Source organism: Cajanus cajan, chromosome 11 (assembly GCF_000230855.2).
Source record: "Cajanus cajan strain Asha chromosome 11, NIPB_CcT2T_4, whole genome shotgun sequence".
Lineage (NCBI taxonomy): Eukaryota > Viridiplantae > Streptophyta > Magnoliopsida > Fabales > Fabaceae > Cajanus > Cajanus cajan.
The window spans coordinates 38,826,205-38,846,391 of record NC_138527.1 but is presented as its reverse complement, the minus strand read 5'-3'; the positions used below and the strand labels follow the sequence as shown (position 1 = coordinate 38,846,391).

The 20,187-nt window shown below is 43.3% G+C and overlaps 3 protein-coding genes across 3 annotated transcripts; 1 reads left to right on the top strand and 2 right to left on the bottom strand.

Annotated features, from left to right (window-relative positions):
- Window positions 1–818: 818 nt before the first annotated feature.
- LOC109800285 (protein BZR1 homolog 1) lies at window positions 819–2,335 on the top strand. The gene is made up of 2 exons (XM_029271763.2): window positions 819–1,311; window positions 1,385–2,335. Exons 1-2 carry the CDS (start codon window positions 1,087–1,089, stop codon window positions 2,036–2,038), a joined length of 879 nt encoding a protein of 292 aa, XP_029127596.1. The 5' UTR covers window positions 819–1,086; the 3' UTR covers window positions 2,039–2,335.
- Window positions 2,336–12,440: 10,105 nt separating this feature from the next.
- LOC145953539 (uncharacterized) lies at window positions 12,441–12,827 on the bottom strand. Its single transcript, XM_083067515.1, has one exon. It carries the CDS (start codon window positions 12,825–12,827, stop codon window positions 12,441–12,443), a length of 387 nt encoding a protein of 128 aa, XP_082923641.1.
- Window positions 12,824–17,827, bottom strand: LOC145953538 (uncharacterized). The gene has a single exon (XM_083067514.1). The coding sequence runs from the start codon at window positions 17,825–17,827 to the stop codon at window positions 12,824–12,826; it is 5,004 nt and encodes a 1,667-aa protein (XP_082923640.1).
- Between the last annotated feature and the right edge of the window lie 2,360 nt (window positions 17,828–20,187).

Below are 20,187 nucleotides of genomic sequence, written 5' to 3'. Positions count from 1 at the left end.
ATCTTGTACTAGCATGTTTTTGCCTGGGTTTCTTACCAAAACAATGTGACACGGGCAGAAGAAACAATGTTTACATGATACCCAGACTCGCAAATCATAAGAAATCTCTGTCAGTTGTTACTGTGTAAATTTCGATTCCTTCCATCAGTATATATTTTTTAACTGACACTCCTGTCTGGAACATATTCCCTTATTCATTTTTATTTATCTTTTGGGTGCCAGACCTAGCTAGGGCCTAGGGGGATAGGGCAACGTTAGGTGTAGGGAAAGGGGCCCTCGTATTGGGTATGAGTCATGTGGCTTAGTCGTCGCCGCAGAATTGGACTGTGGTACCCGTGATTTCGCTACAGCACTACCCTGTAAGGATGCTAATTGTTAACCAACAAGTCATGTGCCTTCCATGAAGGAAGCCTGTGTTAGGTCACCCATGCTCCATGGTATATTTCCTATTTCAACAAAGTTGATTTTCCACGCCTCGTGCCCACACTATTCTGGAAACGAATTAGCGTGTCATTAGATGAATTGAATGAGAGAAAGAAAAATAAAATAATACCCTAAGCTCTTTGAAATGGTCACTCTAATTATTTGAATTTCCTAAATTTATTGGACTACTTGCTCATCCAATACAAAGTATTTCTTTTTATCTATTGGCTCCTGCCATGGGCTCCACGCGTTCCAACTAATTGTTCCCCCATCCCTTTATATAAATTACTAGTCATTGATGACCAATAACATCCACACAAAATTACAAATTAATGTCATAAATACTTAGAATCAAATTTTTAATCAAAATTAAAGTTTTTTATATTAATAATAAACATTAATATTGAATCAAATTATTTATTATTATTGATATAAAAAAATATGAATTATAATTAAAAAGAACAGTAGTAAATAGTTATAATTAAGGTGGGAAAAATAAAGAAATAATGGAAGTGAAAAGTAGGGCAGTGTGAAAAGGGAGGGAGAGAATCTAAAAAGGAAGCAACATTTGTATTTCCTCTTGTTCATCGGCAGTAGCAGTAGGAGAAAGTTGAATCGACGAAGCCTAGTCCGGAGTTCTTTTGGCAGCGAGTGTAGGGAACGATGACCGGCGGCGGGTCTACGGGGAGGATGCCGACGTGGAAGGAGAGAGAGAACAACAAGCGGAGAGAGAGAAGACGGCGAGCGATCGCGGCCAAGATCTACGCGGGGCTCCGCGCTCAGGGGAACTACAAGCTTCCGAAACACTGCGACAACAACGAAGTCCTGAAAGCGCTGTGCAACGAAGCTGGGTGGATGGTGGAAGAAGACGGGACGACGTATCGCAAGGTAAATCTGAGAAGTGAGAAGTGAGAAGTGAGATCTAAGATGTAAATAATTAATAAAATTAGTTTTGGGACAGGGGTGCAAGAGACCTGCAAGCGGAAGCGAGATAGGAGGCGCTATGGATTCATCGATTCAGGCGAGTCCACAATCGTCTTCATTCCCAAGCCCAGTACCCTCGTACCAGGCGAGCCCAACCTCTTCCTCCTTCCCAAGCCCAACACGTATTGACGCAAACAACTCCTCCTTTCTCATCCCATTCATCCGCAACATAACATCCATCCCTGCCAATCTCCCCCCTCTCAGGATATCCAACAGCGCCCCCGTCACTCCCCCTCTTTCCTCGCCGCGAGCCTCCAAGCGCAAGGCCAACTTCCACCCCCTCTTCGCCACCTCCGCCCCCTCCAGCCCCACGCGCCGCCACCACCTCGCCACCTCCACCATCCCCGAGTGCGACGAGTCCGACGCCTCCACCGTCGACTCCGCCTCCGGCCGCTGGGTGAGTTTCCAGGTCCAGACGATGGCCGCTGCCCCCCCTTCCCCGACCTTCAACCTGATGAAACCGGCGATGCAGATCGGGTCCCAGGACGTGAACGATGGCATGCAGATGCAGTGGGAGCGAGGGTCCGATTTCGACTTCGAGAACGGAAGAGTGAAGCCGTGGGAGGGTGAGAGAATACACGAGGTCGGAATGGATGACTTGGAGCTTACTCTCGGCGTCGGAAAGCCCTGATGCCCATGCTTAGATCTGCTCTGCCCCTTACTCTTATGCTTTTATTTATTTTTCCTTATGTATATACCTGTTCCATTACCATTACCATTACATGGATTTTCACTTCGTTGTAATGCCTTCTTAATTCTTCAAAGCTTGCATTTCAAGCATCTCCTTTTAATCAAGACCAGGGGAAACCAACTCATTTCCTAATTCTTTCTCTTACTGCTTTCAAATTCCCCTCACATCTGTATTTCATAATACTAATTTTCTAAGGGTGAAACCATGTTTGGATAAAGCTTACAAGGGTTTTTCAAAGCTTCTGTTCTGCCTAGTACTCTTTTATTTTTAGTACAAAAACCTTTCCCAAATCCTTTCTGTTCTGCTTTCAAATAAGCTTGTACTCTTTATTTATGATTATATGCTGATTGATACCTTTTCTTCCTTTGACTTGATCTCCATGAGCTTGTGTGCGTGCACTAGTACAGTTTTTTTATTTGTGTGCTTGATTTTGATCTTCTAGGCTTTGTGTGTTCCGCATTTGAAGTCTATAACTAACTTGCTGCATTGTTGTTTCAATGTTTTGTTAGTCATTGAATACAAAGTATGCACTTCTTAAAAGAATGAGTGACTCAGCTCTAGTATGTTTCCTTCTTGTGGGAAATCCGTGAGTCTAGCTTGTAAGTTTTATGATCTCCTACCACTGAGATACTACTGTGGAAGCAACTCTGGCAAGCTTGCAAATGATGATATAGCTATAGGTTAACATTGGCAGATAAAAGTGGGTTTTAGATCCAGGGATATATTTCTCCTCTATCTTATACGAATTATCTGTTTCTGATGGAAGATAGGAAGTAAGATCTTTTTCCAAATAGATCTTTTTTCTTCTTGTTTATTTCCCGCAGTTCCCAGCAGGGGATGCGTTCGGAGAATTTCGTATGCAATGAAAAAAAAAGCTGTAGCAAGAATTGGGAAGGGGGCATCTCATACAGTTTATAAGGTACACCCTTTTTGCAATGGTTTAAGGGGGGTATTTCTCATGGCAACATTTACAATCGTGTTTTTTTAATTTTGAATTTCATCTTCCCCAGCTCGTGTTAAATTTTCTTTGAGGGCAAATAATGTTTTCTTTGTCAATATTATTAATTTCTTTCAACGTAACTCTTCAGTTCAGAAGAAGAAAAAAAACTCTAATATAAGTTTTTATTTTTATTTTTATGGAAGGTGGATAAAATATAAGTAATTTTTAATTAATTTCACCCTAGTTAATGAAACTATTTTCAAAAATACTCTATCTATTTGAGATTCTATTTTTAGTACTTTATCATTATCCATATTAAGTTCCATGAAGGAATGTTTAGTAAAAAGTTTATTTTGAAAAATGAGATATCGAAATTAAATGTTGTGATATGATTTAATTGAATGATGGTAGCTAAAAGCCGTTACTTTCTGTTCTGTTCGTGTTTAATTGGAAGTCAAAAATGTGGCACTTATTATGGCACTAGGTATAAATAATCATCGTGTATTAGAGTTTGTTTTTGTTGGTGATTATAAATTTTCATTTTATAATTCTTCCTCTCTTTGTTCTATTTTACAAAATGTTTGCGTGAAAGCTTTCTTTCCCAACAAATTGGTGTTTAGAACTTCTTGAATCTTGGAATTGGATCTTAGTGAATATAGCTTGTTCGAAGAACATTTTCCTTGTAAATCTTCCGGTTCTTGGTGAAAAAGAAAAATATATGAGAGAGATGGTGAATACAAGTGAGAGTCATTTTTGGTTTTAAAGATATGCTTACAATAGCGAAGGGTGATTATTGGGAGTTGATTAGTAGCCTCATGAATGACCAAAAGCAACATATAAGGAAGCCAAGAAGAAATATTGCAATGTCATGTTATTGATACATCAATTTGTAGAGTCAGCCAATTCGATAAAATTGTCTCAACTTCAATGAAAAAGGTGAGTGAGAAGCATTGAAAAATCCATTGATTAACCAACAAAAGTTGTTGATAACGAATAAATTTCGGGATTCAACTCATTTAAAGAAAAACATTTCTTTATATATACTTCAAAAGTAAGTCTAGTTAAATTTATCTTGTTTAATTTATTAAATTCAACTATTAAGTTAAAAAAATTTAATGTATAAATCAAATATGCAAATTTATATAATTTTTAAAAACTATTTAATGCTTCGTTTCTTTAATTCAAATTGACAAAAAAATTATAAAAATATTTTATACATTGATTTAAATTAATGAAATGAATTATTAAATAATCTTCAATTTTTTTAAAAATTTTTGTATTTGATCTATGCATTAAAATTTTTTAAATAGTTTTTTAAAATTTGTAAATTTGATCTATTTATTAAAAAAAATTAATTTGACAGTTGAATCAGTAAAATATGGTATAAAATATAAATTATTAAGTAAAATAAGTTTAACTAGAGTTGTTCTTAGAGTAAGTAAATTTTTGCCCTCTATATATATATATTGATCGGGCAAGTCCAAGCAACAAAAGGGTGGTGGTGCTAGTGATGAAGATCTACGATCAAAGCAACATAGAGAACCCTTTTTTTTTTTTTCACCTTCCTTCTCCTCTTGGTGATTTAGTTTTATAAGTGGTAAAGGAAGCTTGTTTTATTCTTATTGTTGCATGTTGAAGTTGTGAAATCAGGGCTTTCGAGGAATGCGAACCCAAAATCTAAAGTTGCTGATCTCTAGTGGAGGGTATACATGTTGCATTTGAACTCATATTGAATATGTTGTTTATTTGTCTTTAATTTAATTTATAAATTAATATAAATGCACTTCATTATCACTTAGTAAAAATAAAAGAAATTAAATTATGGTACACTTTTCCTTACACATAGTGGGTGTAGCCAATCAAATTGAGTCATAATTCATTGAAATACTTCCTGTATAGTTTAAGAAAATCATATTTTTACTTTTATTGTTTATCAATACCTGGGCTTAATAGGCCCAATAAGTTTATCTAACTACGGCCTAAAACATAAGTCTATAGGTTGATGATATATACACCTCCATTTTTTTATTCATACACCCCCTCTTTAAAAAAAAATATTAAATTCCTAAATTATTTGGAATAAAAAAAAATTATTCTGGAAAGTGTTTTTCAAAGGTTGATGATATATACACCTCCTTTTTCCTATAAGTACACTCCCTTTTCAAAAAAAAAATTAAAATTTTAAAATATTCTTATTTTTTTTTGTTTTTTTTAATTTTACATTCACAACATTTAATTTAGTACTTTTTTTTACAAATCTTTCTTTTTTCTTCTTTTTTTCTTTTTTCAATTTTTACATGCACCCCGTTATCTTTCCTTCACCCCACCTATTTTGGTAGCATGTAAAAATTGAAAGAGAACAAAAAAAAAGTGTGTGAAAAAAAAGAAAAAAGTAGAAAATTGAAAGTTAAAGGTATAAAATTAAAGAATATATATATATATATAATATTTTATAATTTTTTTTAAAAAATAAAAGGTGTACTTATAAAAAAAACAGGAGGTGTATATATCATGAGCCTTCCGAAAAGAACTTTCCTTCAGAATAATTACGAAAAATACTTTCCAGAATACTAAAATTACTATTCTGGAAATAAATTTCCGTCAAAATAATTATGGAAAATACTTTCCGTAACACTAGAATTATTATTGCAAAAAATTCTTTCCGGAATATTAACAGTGTGTGTATTTGTTACCATAATTTCAGAAAGGACTTTCCGCAATAGTAGTTTTAGTGTTACGGAAAGTACTTTCTAGAATTATTCCGATGGAAAGTTATTTCCGGAATAGTAATTTTAGTATTCCGGAATAAACTTTCCATAATTATGTACAAATACACCTCCGAAAAAAATTTTCCAGGATAATTTTTTTTATTTCAAATAATATTAAGGATAATTTAAGAAATTTAATATTTTTTTTAAAAAGGGGTGTATGTATAAAAAAATGGAGGTGTATATATCATCGGCCAAGTCTATAACTTGACTGGTTTAAATCAATTAACAGCAGCCCAACAAAAAGAAAAAAATTATAGGAACGAGTGAAACAATAGCACATTATTTAATTATAGGTTAAATTCCACTTTTGGAATCCAATAATTCTTATTGTGAGATTTTGGTTCTTAAATTTCTAAAAGGCTATTAGTTTCATGCATGATTTGATTAACATATTTTTAAATATTACTCTCAAGTTTTATGTATTTATGTACATTATTTAATACACACATATATAAAAAATTATTATTATTATGTAAGGATGGTTGTTTTTTCCTACAACTATTTAGTTATAAGTAAGGTCATTATTTTTTTTTTTGTGAGTTATTGGGTCATTTGTTTTTCACATGTCATCATCATTGTTATTATTATGTAAGGATTAAAAAAAATTACTACAACTATTTAATTACAAGTAGGGTCATTATTATTATTTTTTTAATAATTATTGGATCATTTTTTCTCATGTCACCGTCAACCCTTCTCTAATCAACTTGTCCTCATTATTATTATTATTATTATTATTATTATTATTATTGTTATTATTATTATTATTATGTTAGGATAAATTTTTTTTACTACAACTATTTAGTTACAAGTAGGGTCATTATCTTTTTTTTTTTTTTTTTTGTTTTCACATGTCATCTTCAACCCTTCTCCTCTAATCAACTTGTCTTCATTATTCTTCTCTAATGAAGAAACCTGCACATGATCTGACAGCTCTAAGCAATAGTGTGTGTGCTTTTACTGGAACTCCTTCACTACCTTAATTGGTTTGAAAAGAACATAAATTCACTACGAACCACAAATTTACTCATTATGACAATCCTAAAAATAAGTGAGTTCATTCTCCTTACTCTTTATCCCATTTTGAATCCAATTTGATTCACCCAAGTTATCTTCTTATTTTCATACTAAATTCTCATCTTCAATTCAAATTTATACTCAACAATCAAAATAAATCAAATTAAAGTAACAACAATTGATATAACATGTTTTGTTAGCCCTTTTTGTATAGTAACAAACATAAAAGAATCATAAAATCACGTATTTCTTATATTCAAACGTAACAAACATAGAAGCTAATAATTCAATATGAAAATAAGAAGTAAAATAACTTGGGTAGATTAAGATGAGGTTCAAAACGAGACACAAAGCAAGAAGAATGAACTCATATCTTTTTGAGATTTTCACAATTAGTGAAGATAGTGAAGAAGTTCCAATACAAGCATATGGCTAGTTAGCGTCATTGGATCTTGTTCCGATTTTATTAAAAAGTGTTTCTCATTAGAAGAGAAAAGTTAAAGATGACTCATGAATAAAGAACAAAAGACCCAATAACTCAAAAAATCATGACCCAACTTGTAAGTTATATATATATATATATATATATATATATATATATATATATATATATATATATATATATATTAAAATTTGTACATAAATCCCTTATAATTAAGAGTAATATTTAAAATATTATTCTCTATAACAAAGTCACATTTTTTAAGAAAAAAAATGTAGAATATCATCTCATTTTAAAATAGGACGACTTCTTTTATGATTTAAAAATTAACTTTATTTTTCATAAATATTTGTCATAGTTATTTTAAACGTTATTGTTAAGGAGTGTTTTACTTTTTTCTTTTTTTTTTTAAATTGTCTTGTCAATTTCTAATTTTGTTAGTGTTCCTGTGTTAGGATACACACTCCAGTTATCCTTGTTGTAGTAGGTCGGGTCTTGGGTCTCGGTCTTCTCGTTCAATCCGGGCGGTCCGAAGCGAGAGGGGGGGTGCCTGCAAAGACACTCCAACGCTCAAGTAAGTACTCGGCGTAATAAATGCGGTAGGTCAAAAGTAGTTGCGTACCTCTCAGGAGTTCTATTTATAGGTGTTCGTGTTGGGCCGTGATTATGGGTTGGGCCCCGGGAAATTAGGGGACTGATCCGAAGTTTATGCTAATTAATTTACTTGTAATTAAGCCTGGTAATGACGTTGACCTTGGCCGACCGTACCGACAAGTTCCGTACGTTCGTGTGGAGTCGGCGGTGTCGGGTACTCGGCAGGTTCGGGTACGCAAAGCGTTCGGATTGCTCGTCCTGTTCGGCACCATACGGTATACAACCCCCTCAGTGTCGAGGATAGAAAAGACGAAGACGGTAAAGAAAACTTAGCCATTGAACGCCTGGCTTTCGGGTAGCTCGGCCTTATTTCTCGCGAGTCTTGAATTCGGGGGGGGGGGGGTTTAATCTCCTGAAGTAAAGCCGCACCGAGCTGTTTCGATGAGCCGAACCCTCCTTGGATTACGTGTTGTGAAATCGACGCGTGGACTCCGGTGGAGGGCTCCTAGAGTTGACAAGGTGGCCTGGAAATCATGCCGAGATTTCTGATAGAAGCGACCTGAAAATGCTCAAATTTGAGGTCGTGCCGTGGCCTTTTTAGATGTTGGGGGCCGATACCGAGACCGCCGAGATGAGTGGGCCTCAGATGTTGGAATTAATTGTTGTGCCGAGGTCTTTTTAGATGTTGGGGCCCGATACCGAGACCGCCGAGATGAGTGTGACTTGCCACGTGGGCCTTGGCGGTTATGGGCCCAACGGTTATTTAATCTGGACCGTTGGATGTTCTAGATCGAACGGTCCCGGTCTTGCTGAGGCTTTTCACCTTCCCCGTTTACCTCACCTATAAATAGGGGGAGGGGGTGTGAGAATTTACTTGCTGTAAATTCTCCGAGCTCTCTCGCAATCAGATTCGACCGAGCTAACCGAGTAAGGTAAATTTTGTATTCATTATTTTTTAGCAATAAATGGATAGGGGATATTCCTCGGCAATGAGTTGGACGTCCTCGGAGAGTTCGGACACTAATTCAAGTAGAGGGGGGTCGGGGTCAAGTGAGATATCTAGGCTGCCGCCTCTACAGTGCGAGGTAGTGTTTCCTTCCGACCGCCCCGAGCCAGAAGATAGTGGGGATGAGGTGGTTGAGATCTCGGCACCGCCGAATCTAGGTATAGCCCTGGCGCGAGCTGTCGAAGTTGACAAGAGGGGGGTGAGCTTTGTCGGGGTAGGGCCTGCCGATGTGGAGATTCCGGGGGGTGTAAGGGAAGTGGTCGGTGGTGATCGAGGTAAACATAAGGTCATCTCGAGACCTAAGCCGAGAGCGAGGATTGATTATGGCTCTCTGGAGATGTCGGGGTATGAATGGGTAGACGGAGAGGTCGGCATATATTTCTCCAAGTGGTCTGACCAAGCCATGCTAGACACCTTTGTTTCTTTAGAGAAGTGTTTTGGCAGTGGAGACGGAGAATTTCCTTTGCTTGCCGAGGCGTGCGAGGACGATGGGCCGAACACTGATTTCATCTTTCTAGAACCAGGTGACGACGAGGCCGACTACTTCTACGCCTACATGTGCTGGTTCGAAGATCTCGGGGTCCAATTGCCATTTGATGATTTCCAGATGGGTGTGCTCCGAGTGCTTAATGTTGCGCCGACCCAATTACATCCGAATGCCTGGGCGGCAATGCAGACATTCCGAAACCTTTGTCTATGCTTAGGACTCACGCCTCGGCCGTTGGCGTTTCTATATTTTTATACGTGTCGGCCGAGTAAACCGGTGAAGTGGGTATCGTTGTCTCAGGTGCCGAAGCGTGGGTTTCTTCAAGCCTTCACCTCGTCTTACAAAGGGTTTAAGAGTGGGTTTTTTAAGGTTCGTTGGGGGTCGGACATGAGAGATTATTTCTATGATCGCGAAAACACTCCCCTATTCCCCTTCTACTGGACGAGGCGTCCGACTCGTTACGAGGCTATATCAAAATCAAAACTCCCTACCGAGGACATAGAGATTGTAGAACTCCTCGACCAACTGCCGAAGGAACTACCCGTCCGAAGCCTTCTGGATATTTTCGAGACGTCTCATTTTGAGATGGTCTTGCTAGGTATGTACCTTAGGCTTCGGTAATGTAGCACCGTTTTTAATTGATGTTAAAATTTGCTTTGTTGTAGGATTGATGGCCGGAGGCAAACTTGACGTGGTCGCGATGCTCGCCAAGAGGGCGAAGGTAGCAAAGGAGAGCGGAAAGGTGCCGCCGGCAAGGTCGGCCCTCAAGGCACAACGAGACAAGCCTCCTCACGTCCTGATTCCAGCGTCCGATCCCAAAAAGAAAGGGGGGTCGTCTAGGGTTCGGGCAGCCGAACAAAACCTTGAGTCGGAACGACCGAGCACTTCCTCCAAGCGGCCGAAGCAGCTATCACTGGATCAAACAGGGTGTGGGGCCTTCGCCATTCCTGCTGTTGTTGCGGGGTCCAACTTCCTAGCTTCGGACGTGCAGGTCGAGAACTTGGTCAGTCTCGACGTTACTACCGGGGGAGGACTTCAATACTTGGAGGGGATGTCAACGGAGGCCGAGTACAAGCTATTCTGTGAGCTTGATGCTCAGACTTCCCTTGTGGCCAAGCATGTGATGATGAGGTCGGTTGTCTCGGCCGAGAGGCTCCAAAGCCGTTTGAAAGATGCTGAGGCGACGGTGAAAGATGCCTTGAGTGCTAATGCCAAGGCCACTGATACGGTTGAGGAATTGAAGAAAGCCGCCGATGCGTATCGCAGGGAGGCCGATGACTTGAAGCTGACCGTGCAAAAGATGAAGGTCGACGCCGCCGCTGCTGCAAACGAGATCGCCCGGCTTAAGGAGTCGGCTGCGCAGTTCGAGGCCGAGGCTACCGAGCAAATTCTCTCTCAACATGACGCCGGCTTCCATCATGCTGTTCGGCAGACTTATCACTTTTGCGACGTCCCGGCTGACTTTCAGTTTGATGTTAGTCGGGACTTCTTGGGTGGCAAGTTTATGAGCTACGCCGAGTTCCCCCAAGGAGCCGAGCCAGATGCCGAGGCCCCGCGCCAGAATATTTCTAGTCGGGCCCTGGTGCAATCAACTGGGGAAGATGACCAAATAATTGATGTCGTCGGAGACGGGACCCCGGTGGAGCCGGCGGTTGAATAGGATCGGCTTGTATAGCCTGCTAGGTTTAGGGATTACTTGTAATTTGGCCGGTAGCGCCTTTTGTTAGCTCGGCCTTAGGTGTCGGGGGTGTAGGCTGATTTAATTTTTTGTAAGTAGCCATTTTGATCGGCACTGATTAATAGAAATTTATTTCAAGTTGATGAACCGAACGCGCCTCAACCGAGGGTTTTTTCACAACGCGATGGAAACGAAACCTGTGCGAGTGACCGGCTCAATCTGCCATTATTAATAATGAATCGGCCTCGGCTTAACCGAGGGTTTTCCCTTTTTCAACTCGGTGGAAATGAAAACTTTTCGAGAGGTCGGCTTAATCGGCCATAATTAATAATGGGACTTCATTTGGATGGTTAAAATGAATCGGCCTCGGGTTAACCGAGGGTTTTCTTTGTGAGAGGTCGGTTAGGTCGGCCATAAGTGATGCCACCGCCATATATGGTGCGTAGCGGGTTCTTGTTCTACTTACGCGAGTAGGAGGTAGCTCGGCCAAATCGTGATGGGCCCGACCCATTGGGAGTCGGGGCGTTATGTTGGGTTTGAATACTGGTGGTATGCTACTCGGCCTAGATGCGTTCTTAACCGAGGGGGTACTCGGCAGGAAAACCTGTCGGGCTCGGTAGAACGTCGAAGTGGTCGGCCGAGGGATGCTCGGCGTTGGTGCGTGAGTAACGTTTGGCCCAGGTGCATCCTTAGTCGAGGAGGGTACTCGGCAGGGAAACCTGTCGGGCTCGGTGGAACGTCGAAGTGGTCGGCCGAGGGATGCTCGGCGTTGGTGCGTGAGTAACGTTTGGCCCAGGTGCATCCTTAGCCGAGGAGGGTACTCGGCAGGGAAACCTGTCGGGCTCGGTGGAACGTCGAAGTGGTCGGCCGAGGGATGCTCGGCGTTGGTGCGGGAGTAACGTTTGGCCCAGGTGCATCCTTAGCCGAGGAGGGTACTTGGCAGGGAAACCTGTCGGGCTCGGTGGAACGTCGAAGTGGTCGGCCGAGGGATGCTCGGCGTTGGTGCGTGAGTAACGTTTGGCCCAGGTGCATCCTTAGCCGAGGAGGGTACTCGGCAGGGAAACCTGTCGGGCTCGGTGGAACGTCGAAGTGGTCGGCCGAGGGATGCTCGGCGTTGGTGCGTGTAACGTTTGGCCCAGGTGCATCCTTAGCCGAGGAGGGTACTCGGCAGGGAAACCTGTCGGGCTCGGTAGAACGCCGAAGTGGTCGGCCGAGGATTGCTCGGCGTTTGTACGTGTCGATCGAGATCGAATTCCGCATCATTGTGGTCTACATATGCATAATATAGGATGAGGAAAGATAATGAAATAAGTTTTTATTAATTAAGTGCCTCGTTAAAAACCTTGCCGACCCAAAACCCTCCTTAGGGACAAAAGAGTCGGTCAAGGAAAAAAGTGCACTAGTACATCAACTGTAATACATCTTTAGGTGAGTTGAGTTCCAAGTTCTAGGGATAAGCTTTCCGGACAGGTGCTCCAGCTTGAATGCTCCGTTATTCAGGTTGTGTCGGACTCGGAAGGGCCCATCCCAGTTTGGGGCGAGCTTCCCTTGCTTCGGATCTTTCCTCGCTTCGCCCGTGGCTCTCCAAACGAGATCTCCTTCTCGGAATGCTCGAGGCTTCACCTTGCTGTCGAACCTTCTCTTGTATCGTTGTTTGGTGGCCTCGGCCACAACCAGTGCTCGGTCTCGAACCTCCTCTATCGCGTCTAGGTTTGTTCGGAGTTCAGCCTCGTTGCTTGCCTCATCAAAGTGGGTTCGGCGGAATGACGGTTCTCCGATTTCCACTGGGATCATCGCATCGGACCCATAAGCCATGCGAAAAGGGGTCTCCTGCGTAGTCGATTGGGGGTACATCGGTATGCCCAGAGCACCTCGGGTAGTTGCTCGGCCCATGCTCCCTTTGCCTCCCCTAGCCGTTTCTTCAATTCTGCCAGGATGACCTTGTTGGCCGACTCGGCCTGCCCATTTGTTTGTGGGTGTTCCACCGAGGTAAACTTGTGTTGTACTCCTAGGCCAGCCAGGAACTCGTTGAGTTTTCGATCGGTGAATTGAAGGCCGTTGTCGGTCACTAGCGTGTGAGGGACGCCGAAGCGGGTGATGACGTTTTTCCATAGGAATTTTTGAACCTGGAGGGCGGAGATGCATGCCAGGGGTTCGGCCTCAATCCACTTGGTAAACAAATCCACGGCTACGATGAGGAACTTGCATTGTCCCTTGGCGATCGGAAATGGTCCTAGTATGTCGGCTCCCCAGGTAGCGAATGGCCATGCGGGGGGAATGCAATGTAGTTGCTCGGCCGGCTGGTGGATTAGGTTCCCATGCTTCTGACACGGTAGACACTTCTTCACAAACGCTGCACAGTCGGTGCTCATGGTCGGCCAGTAGTATCCGGCCCGTAAGAGCTTGGAGACAGTTGTCCTTGCTCCTGAGTGCAGGCCGCAGATTCCCTCGTGCACCTCTCTCGTCACATAATCGGCTTCATGGAGGTCGAGACATTTTAGCAGTGGGGTAGAGAAACCACGTTTGTACAGTTGCCCGGCAATGATAGTATATCTACTGGCTTGGGTTCGCAAACGTTTGGCCTCGGCTGGATCGTCTGGTGTGACCCCGTCAATGATGAAAGCTTTGATTTTGGCTCGCCAGTCTGGGGGATCATTCGGTGCGGTGTGGTCGGCATCGACATTTGCTATCAACTCCGTGTCAACACTGGGGTGGTCGATCTCCTGTTGGATGATGGTTCTCAAGTGACCTGGTTTTTTGGTTGTGGCTAGCCTAGCCAACCGGTCGGCTCGAGTGTTGTTCTCTCGTGGGATGTGCTCGACCGACACCTCCTGGAAGTTTGACTTCAGCCCTTGATAAGTGTGGTAGTATTTCATCATCACGTGGTCCTTGACCTGGAAATTACCACCTACTTGTTCGGCCACAACCTTAGAATCGGTCAGACATTTGATTCTCGTCGCTCCCATGTCTTCGGCTAATCTGAGCCCGGCTATCAGGGCTTCGTACTCGGCCTGATTGTTGGAGGCTTTGAATCGAAAACGCAGGGATTGCTCCAAAGTAATGCCCTTCGACCCCTCTAAGATTACACCTGATCCGCTCCCCTGGCTGTTTGAGGAGCCGTCCACGTGGAGGGTCCACCATTGTTCTTCGAAGTGGCCGTGGGGGTGTAACTCGTTCACGAAGTCGGCCAGGCATTGCGCTTTGATCGGCCCTCTCGGCTTGTATGCAATGTCAAATTGCGAGAGTTCGACAGCCCATGCCATCATTCTCCCAGCGAGTTCGGGTTTTCCTAGGACTTTGGAAACCGGGCAATCGGTGTGCACGACCGTTCGGTGGCTCTGAAAGTAGTGTCTCAAACGTCGGGAGGTATGTACCAATCCGAGAGCGACTTTTTCAATAAGTTGGTATCGGGTCTCGGAATCCTGAAGAAGTCGGCTAACGAAATAGACGGGAACCTGAGAGCCTCCCTTTTCTTGTACCAGAACCGAGCTGATTGCTTCGTCTGATACGGCTAAGTATACCAACAGCGGATCCAAACGGTCCGGTCTCGTCAGGGTCGGAGGGGTCGCCAAAGTTGTTTTCAATGCCGCGAAGGCCTCTTCGCATGATTCGTTCCAGGCGAAAGTCGACGCCTTTTTCAAGAGCTTCGTCATCGGACTGATTTTGTCGCCTAGCCGAGGGAGGAATCGGGACAGGGCAACCAGTCTTCCAGAGAGGCGCTGCAATTCCTTCAGGCTGCTCGGGCTCCGCATATCTATTACAGCTTGGCATTTGTCTCGGTTAGCTTCTATGCCTCTCGATGATAGCATAAAGCCGAGAAATTTACCTCCCTTAACCCCGAAAGTGCACTTCTCGGGGTTGAGTCGCATGTTATGTTTACGCAATGCTCCGAATGCTTCGGCGAGGTCGGTCGCGTGATCTTCCATGGAGTTAGATTTCACCACCATATCGTCCACATAAATCTCGATGTTGCGGCCGATTTGATCTCGGAATACCTTGTCCATCAACCTCTGATAGGTTGCCCCAGCGTTCTTCAACCCGAACGGCATTACCTTGTAACAAAAATTAGCGCTTTCGGTGATGAACGCCGTTTTTTCCTCGTCGGCCGGGTGCATTTTTATTTGGTTATAGCCTGAATATGCATCCAAGAAGCTGAAGATTGCGTGCCCTGACGCACCGTCTACAAGCCGATCAATACAAGGGAGCGGGTATGCATCCTTCGGGCAGGCTTTATTGAGGTCGGTGTAGTCGGTACACATTCTCCATTTGCCATTTGACTTCTTGACCAGGACTACATTTGCCAGCCACGTGGTGTAGGTAACTTCTCGGATGAACTTTGCTTGCAATAGTTTTTGCACCTTAACATTTGCAGCCCTTCGTTTCTCGTCTCCCATTTTCCTTTTCTTTTGGGCTATCGGTCGGGCGTCTCGGCACACTGCTAATCGGTGACACAAGAAACCAGGGTCTATCCCAGGCATGTCTGACGCCGTCCAAGCAAACAAGTCTTTGTTGTCTCGGACAGTTTGCTTGACTCGGTTTGCATCAGTTTCGCTCAACTGGGATCCTATTTGGGTGATTTGTTCGGGTGATCGGCCGAGCTGGAAAGGGACGAGGTCTTCGGCGGCCTCAATTCGTTCCACTTCCCCTAAACGAGGATCGAGGTCGATGCTCTCGGCTGTCTCCTGTCTAACCACGTTTACCCTTCCTGCTGTCGCGGGTGGCTCGGCCAGAGGCTGCACCTTCAGGCTAGAGAGGTAACACTCCCTTGCAATTTTTTGGTCGGCATGCACGGTGATCACCTCCTGCTTATCCCTCGATGGAAATTTCATGCACAGGTGGGGGGTCGAAACAATGGCCCCCAACGTGTTGATCGAGGGTCGGCCCAGTAGAACATTGTACGACGTGTTGGCGTGTACCACGATGTATCGGATCTTGATCTCTCGGGAAGTCTTTTGGTCGAACCCGAAACGGGTATACAGGTCGATGCACCCTCTCGTCATCACTCTTTCGCCAGAAAAACCGACCAGGGGTTCGTGATATGGCTCTAAGCTCTCCTCGGGAATCCCTAGCTGCACAAAAGTATTCCAGTACAAGATGTCGGCGGAGCTCCCTTGGTCGACCAGGGTTTTCTTCACGATGCAGTTGTGCATCTCGACTGAAATCACCATAGGGTCGTCTTGGATGGGGTCGACACCACGAAAGTCTCGGTCCGAGAATGTGATGGTCGGCATCCTCGGTGCTTTCTGTTGGTTCACGGTATTTACATCTCGGACTGCCCGGAGGTGCCGCTTTCTAGCCGAAGAGGTGGAGCCTCCTCCGGCAAAGCCCCCAGCGATCGTGTTTATTATCTTTCTCGGCCGAGTGTTGTCTTCTCTTGAATTTCGTGAATGGTCCTTCCTTTCGGCCGAACGGGACCTGTGACGTCGATCCCTTGGTGGTGACGTTCGCCGACTGTATTCTTCGTCTCTCCCTCTTGGTCGGTGGTCTTGCGGTGAGACAAAGTTCCTCAGGTGACCTTGCTTGATAAGGTCCTCAAGCTTGTCCTTTAACGCCGAGCATTCTTCCGTCGAGTGCCCCCGGTTTCGGTGGAATTGGCATGCTTTCGTCTTGTCCGCCCTTGGGGGCGTGTTCGCTCTTTTCGGAATTATCAAGATTTCCGACGAGAGGGCTTGCTCCAATAGCTTAGCCCTGCTAGCGTTGAGGGGAGTGTACGTTGTGTAACGAGGTCCTCTCGGGGGGCGGGAATTTGAGGGGTCGGCATTGATCTTTTTTGTTGGTTCCTGGTTAGATTCCTTCCGGTTGTAATTCTCCTCGGCTCTAGCTTGATTTCTTGTTTCGGCCAACTCTTCCATTTGCATGTATTTTTCAGCTCGGCGTCGGAGATCATTCATGTCCACAGGTGGCTTTTTGCATAAGCTATTGACGAATGGTCCCGGCCTGAGGGCAGTGCTCAACCGGTCCAGCGCCACGGCTGGGTTGAGATCACCGATCTCCATGGCAATCCTGTTGAACCGGTCCATGAAACATCTCAGACTCTCTTTCTTCTCCTGACGCACTCCCGCTAAAGCCAACGAGGTCGTCCTGTACGGCTTGCTCGTCGCAAATTGCAAAGTGAACTGGGATGACAACTCGCCAAACGAGTCGATGGAAGAGTTCGGCAACCTGGTGAACCAGTTTAGAGCTCTTCCTTTCAGTGAGGTGGGAAATATTTGGCACAGGGCCGAGTCATCTTGGGTGGAGAGAGTTGCCTGCGTCAGGAAAACATTTAGGTGTTCGTCGGGGTCGGAAGTTCCATCATATTTTTCAATTGGGAGGTTTTTCCAATGATCCATGAGGGTTGTTTCCATTATTCTCCGTGAAAAGGGATGTCTTAGGGAATGGACGGTGGTTTCGGCCCTGTTGGCTATTAATGAGGTGCTCGGCATTCGAGTTACCGGCTCAGTCGGGGCGTGATAGGCAGATTCTTCCACGGCTGTGGGGGTGGACGACACACAAGTTTGGTTCAGGTTCCGGAGTTCGGCATTCTGCCGCCGTAACTCGGCTATCTCCCGGGCGTCGGCTTCTCTTTGCCTGCGTATGGTGGCCATTTCTTCCCGCAACGCGCGGAGGTCGTCTTGTAAATTTGGTTGGATTTGATCAGTATTCGGCTGGACCTGCTGTATCACGGGTTCCGGTTGAGTTTGGGGCATTCCGTACGGGTAACGCTCTTGGTTAGTCATGGCGGGATTGGCTTCGGTATTAACGTTGTGAGTCGGTTGGGTCGTTGTTGATTGTCCTTTGCGGGTCACTACCATATCTCAGTTTCAGTCGTAGAGTTAAGAAAGGGGCTGAAAACGTCTCTTCGGCCCCACGGTGGGCGCCAAATGTTCCTGTGTTAGGATACACACTCCAGTTATCCTTGTTGTAGTAGGTCGGGTCTTGGGTCTCGGTCTTCTCGTTCAATCCGGGCGGTCCGAAGCGAGAGGGGGGGTGCCTGCAAAGACACTCCAACGCTCAAGTAAGTACTCGGCGTAATAAATGCGGTAGGTCAAAAGTAGTTGCGTACCTCTCAGGAGTTCTATTTATAGGTGTTCGTGTTGGGCCGTGATTATGGGTTGGGCCCCGGGAAATTAGGGGACTGATCCGAAGTTTATGCTAATTAATTTACTTGTAATTAAGCCTGGTAATGACGTTGACCTTGGCCGACCGTACCGACAAGTTCCGTACGTTCGTGTGGAGTCGGCGGTGTCGGGTACTCGGCGGGTTCGGGTACGCAAAGCGTTCGGATTGCTCGTCCTGTTCGGCACCATACGGTATAGTTAGCATGACTATAAATAATCCTCTCTCATTAAATCAATGAGTCGGTCTATATAAAATTTAGAGATGAAGTGATATTTTTAATTATGATTTAATGTCTTAATCAGAGTCAAATTTTATACCTTGATTAATGAATATATGTTAAACCATTTGTGTTAATAAGTTTCAATTCTACTGTCTTTTAAACCAATATTGCTCGAGGACTTAATAAATATTTTAAAAAATTGCTTAAATTTGAAAATGAAAGGAGAGTTTAATTAATGATAATTAGGTTTTTTTAGCTTGTAAATTTCAAAGCAATTGTTTATTACATATAACTGAAATTTAAAATAAATTATATGTACAAATATATACGAAATATATAAATTATAAAATTATATTTATAACTTATATAAATAGATATTTTTAAACATATAAATTATATTTACATTTAAGATAAATAATTTATATTACGATAAAAAATTATTTTTAATTATTGATAGTTTTTTATATTAAATTTAATTCGTAAATAAATACGGTAAATGAAAAATTGAATTTAAATAAGAAGCTAAAAGAATTCATCAAAATGTTTCCATTGAATAATAACTCTTAAAAATATCCTCGATAAATGTACTTGTCGAAAATAGAGGTAAAAAGTCTTTAGTTGAAGGTCTTTGGTCTTCAACTCTCTAACTCTCAGTCTCCAAGTGTTAGGTGGTTTGTACTTGCAAAAGGGATTTCAATGCTAAATTAAACAAGTATTCAAAGTGTTTGAGCTACTATATATATGTTACGTACCTTATGAAAGTTTGATGTAGGCTTATTTATTTGTAAAGAAATGTTACTCTTGAGGATCCAATCATGAAGCATATTCAAAAGTCTTTAATGTTAGTATCGACTGAATGTTATTCTTTGTAATAATTGCGACGAGGGACTTAACCTCGGCTGAATTGTTCTTGGCCATACAAACTATTATTCTGGTGCTTGTAACCAACACATATCAGATATTTCCACTCTAAGACCTCTCTGGTACACAACCTTCCATGTCTTCAACGTATGGGAGAAGAGTTTGAAAATTTTAATTTTTCCTACCTAAAATTTTTGTGATTGCTTTTACAATTACCACCATCCAATTATATTGTTATTTTAATGGTCACATAAAATGTAACGATGATGGACCGTCTCGCCCGTAGGCCGATTGGTATCGCCGACTCGGCTGTAGGCTGATTGGTATCGCCGAATATAAGGGCTACTATGCGTGTGAGGCCGACTATAAACCTGTGCACTGCCTAGGCCGATTCACAACCTGATCTCACTCGAATGTAACCTTGGCCGACTCACCCGATTGTAACCTTGGCCGACTCACCCGACTGTAACCTTGGCCGACTCACTCGACTGTAACCTTGGCCGACTCACCCGACTGTAACCTTGGCCGACTCACTCGACTGTAACCTTGGCCGACTCACCCGACTGTAACCTTGGCCGACTCTCCCTCTCTGAGCCAGATACCGATCGACTCCCACCCATAAAGGCTTACTCGGTCATTATCCGATTGGACACTCAGTAAATGGCGAGGTCCCACCTTCATTCACCAAGTATTTTCCAGATTGTAACGGCTAAAGAGATCCCCATATTCACGGGGCCCATAAGGCCCGTGAACAAGAAACTATAAAATCCAAAACCCTAGAGTTAAGAAGACAGATTACACTTTTGAATGCTCTGGCTCTAAGGCACGATCTAGGAAAAAACCCTAGTCCACCCTTTGGCCGGAACAGATGACATGTTAGAAATCCTAGGAAAATTACAGAAGTTAAGAGTAGGCACAAAACGTACTCCAAAATTAGAAGGGTTGCACCTTTCCTCACCGTTGATCCTGAAA

Bases quoted from the DNA above. Each gene is read 5' to 3' on its own strand.
- LOC109800285 (XM_029271763.2), top strand. From the start codon at position 1,087: ATGACCGGCGGCGGGTCTACGGGGAGGATGCCGACGTGGAAGGAGAGA. The intron at 1,312-1,384 runs GTAAATCTGAGA...GTTTTGGGACAG, and splicing joins ACGGGACGACGTATCGCAAG to GGGTGCAAGAGACCTGCAAG.
- LOC145953538 (XM_083067514.1), bottom strand. From the start codon at position 17,827: ATGGTAGTGACCCGCAAAGGACAATCAACAACGACCCAACCGACTCAC.
- LOC145953539 (XM_083067515.1), bottom strand. From the start codon at position 12,827: ATGATCCCAGTGGAAATCGGAGAACCGTCATTCCGCCGAACCCACTTT.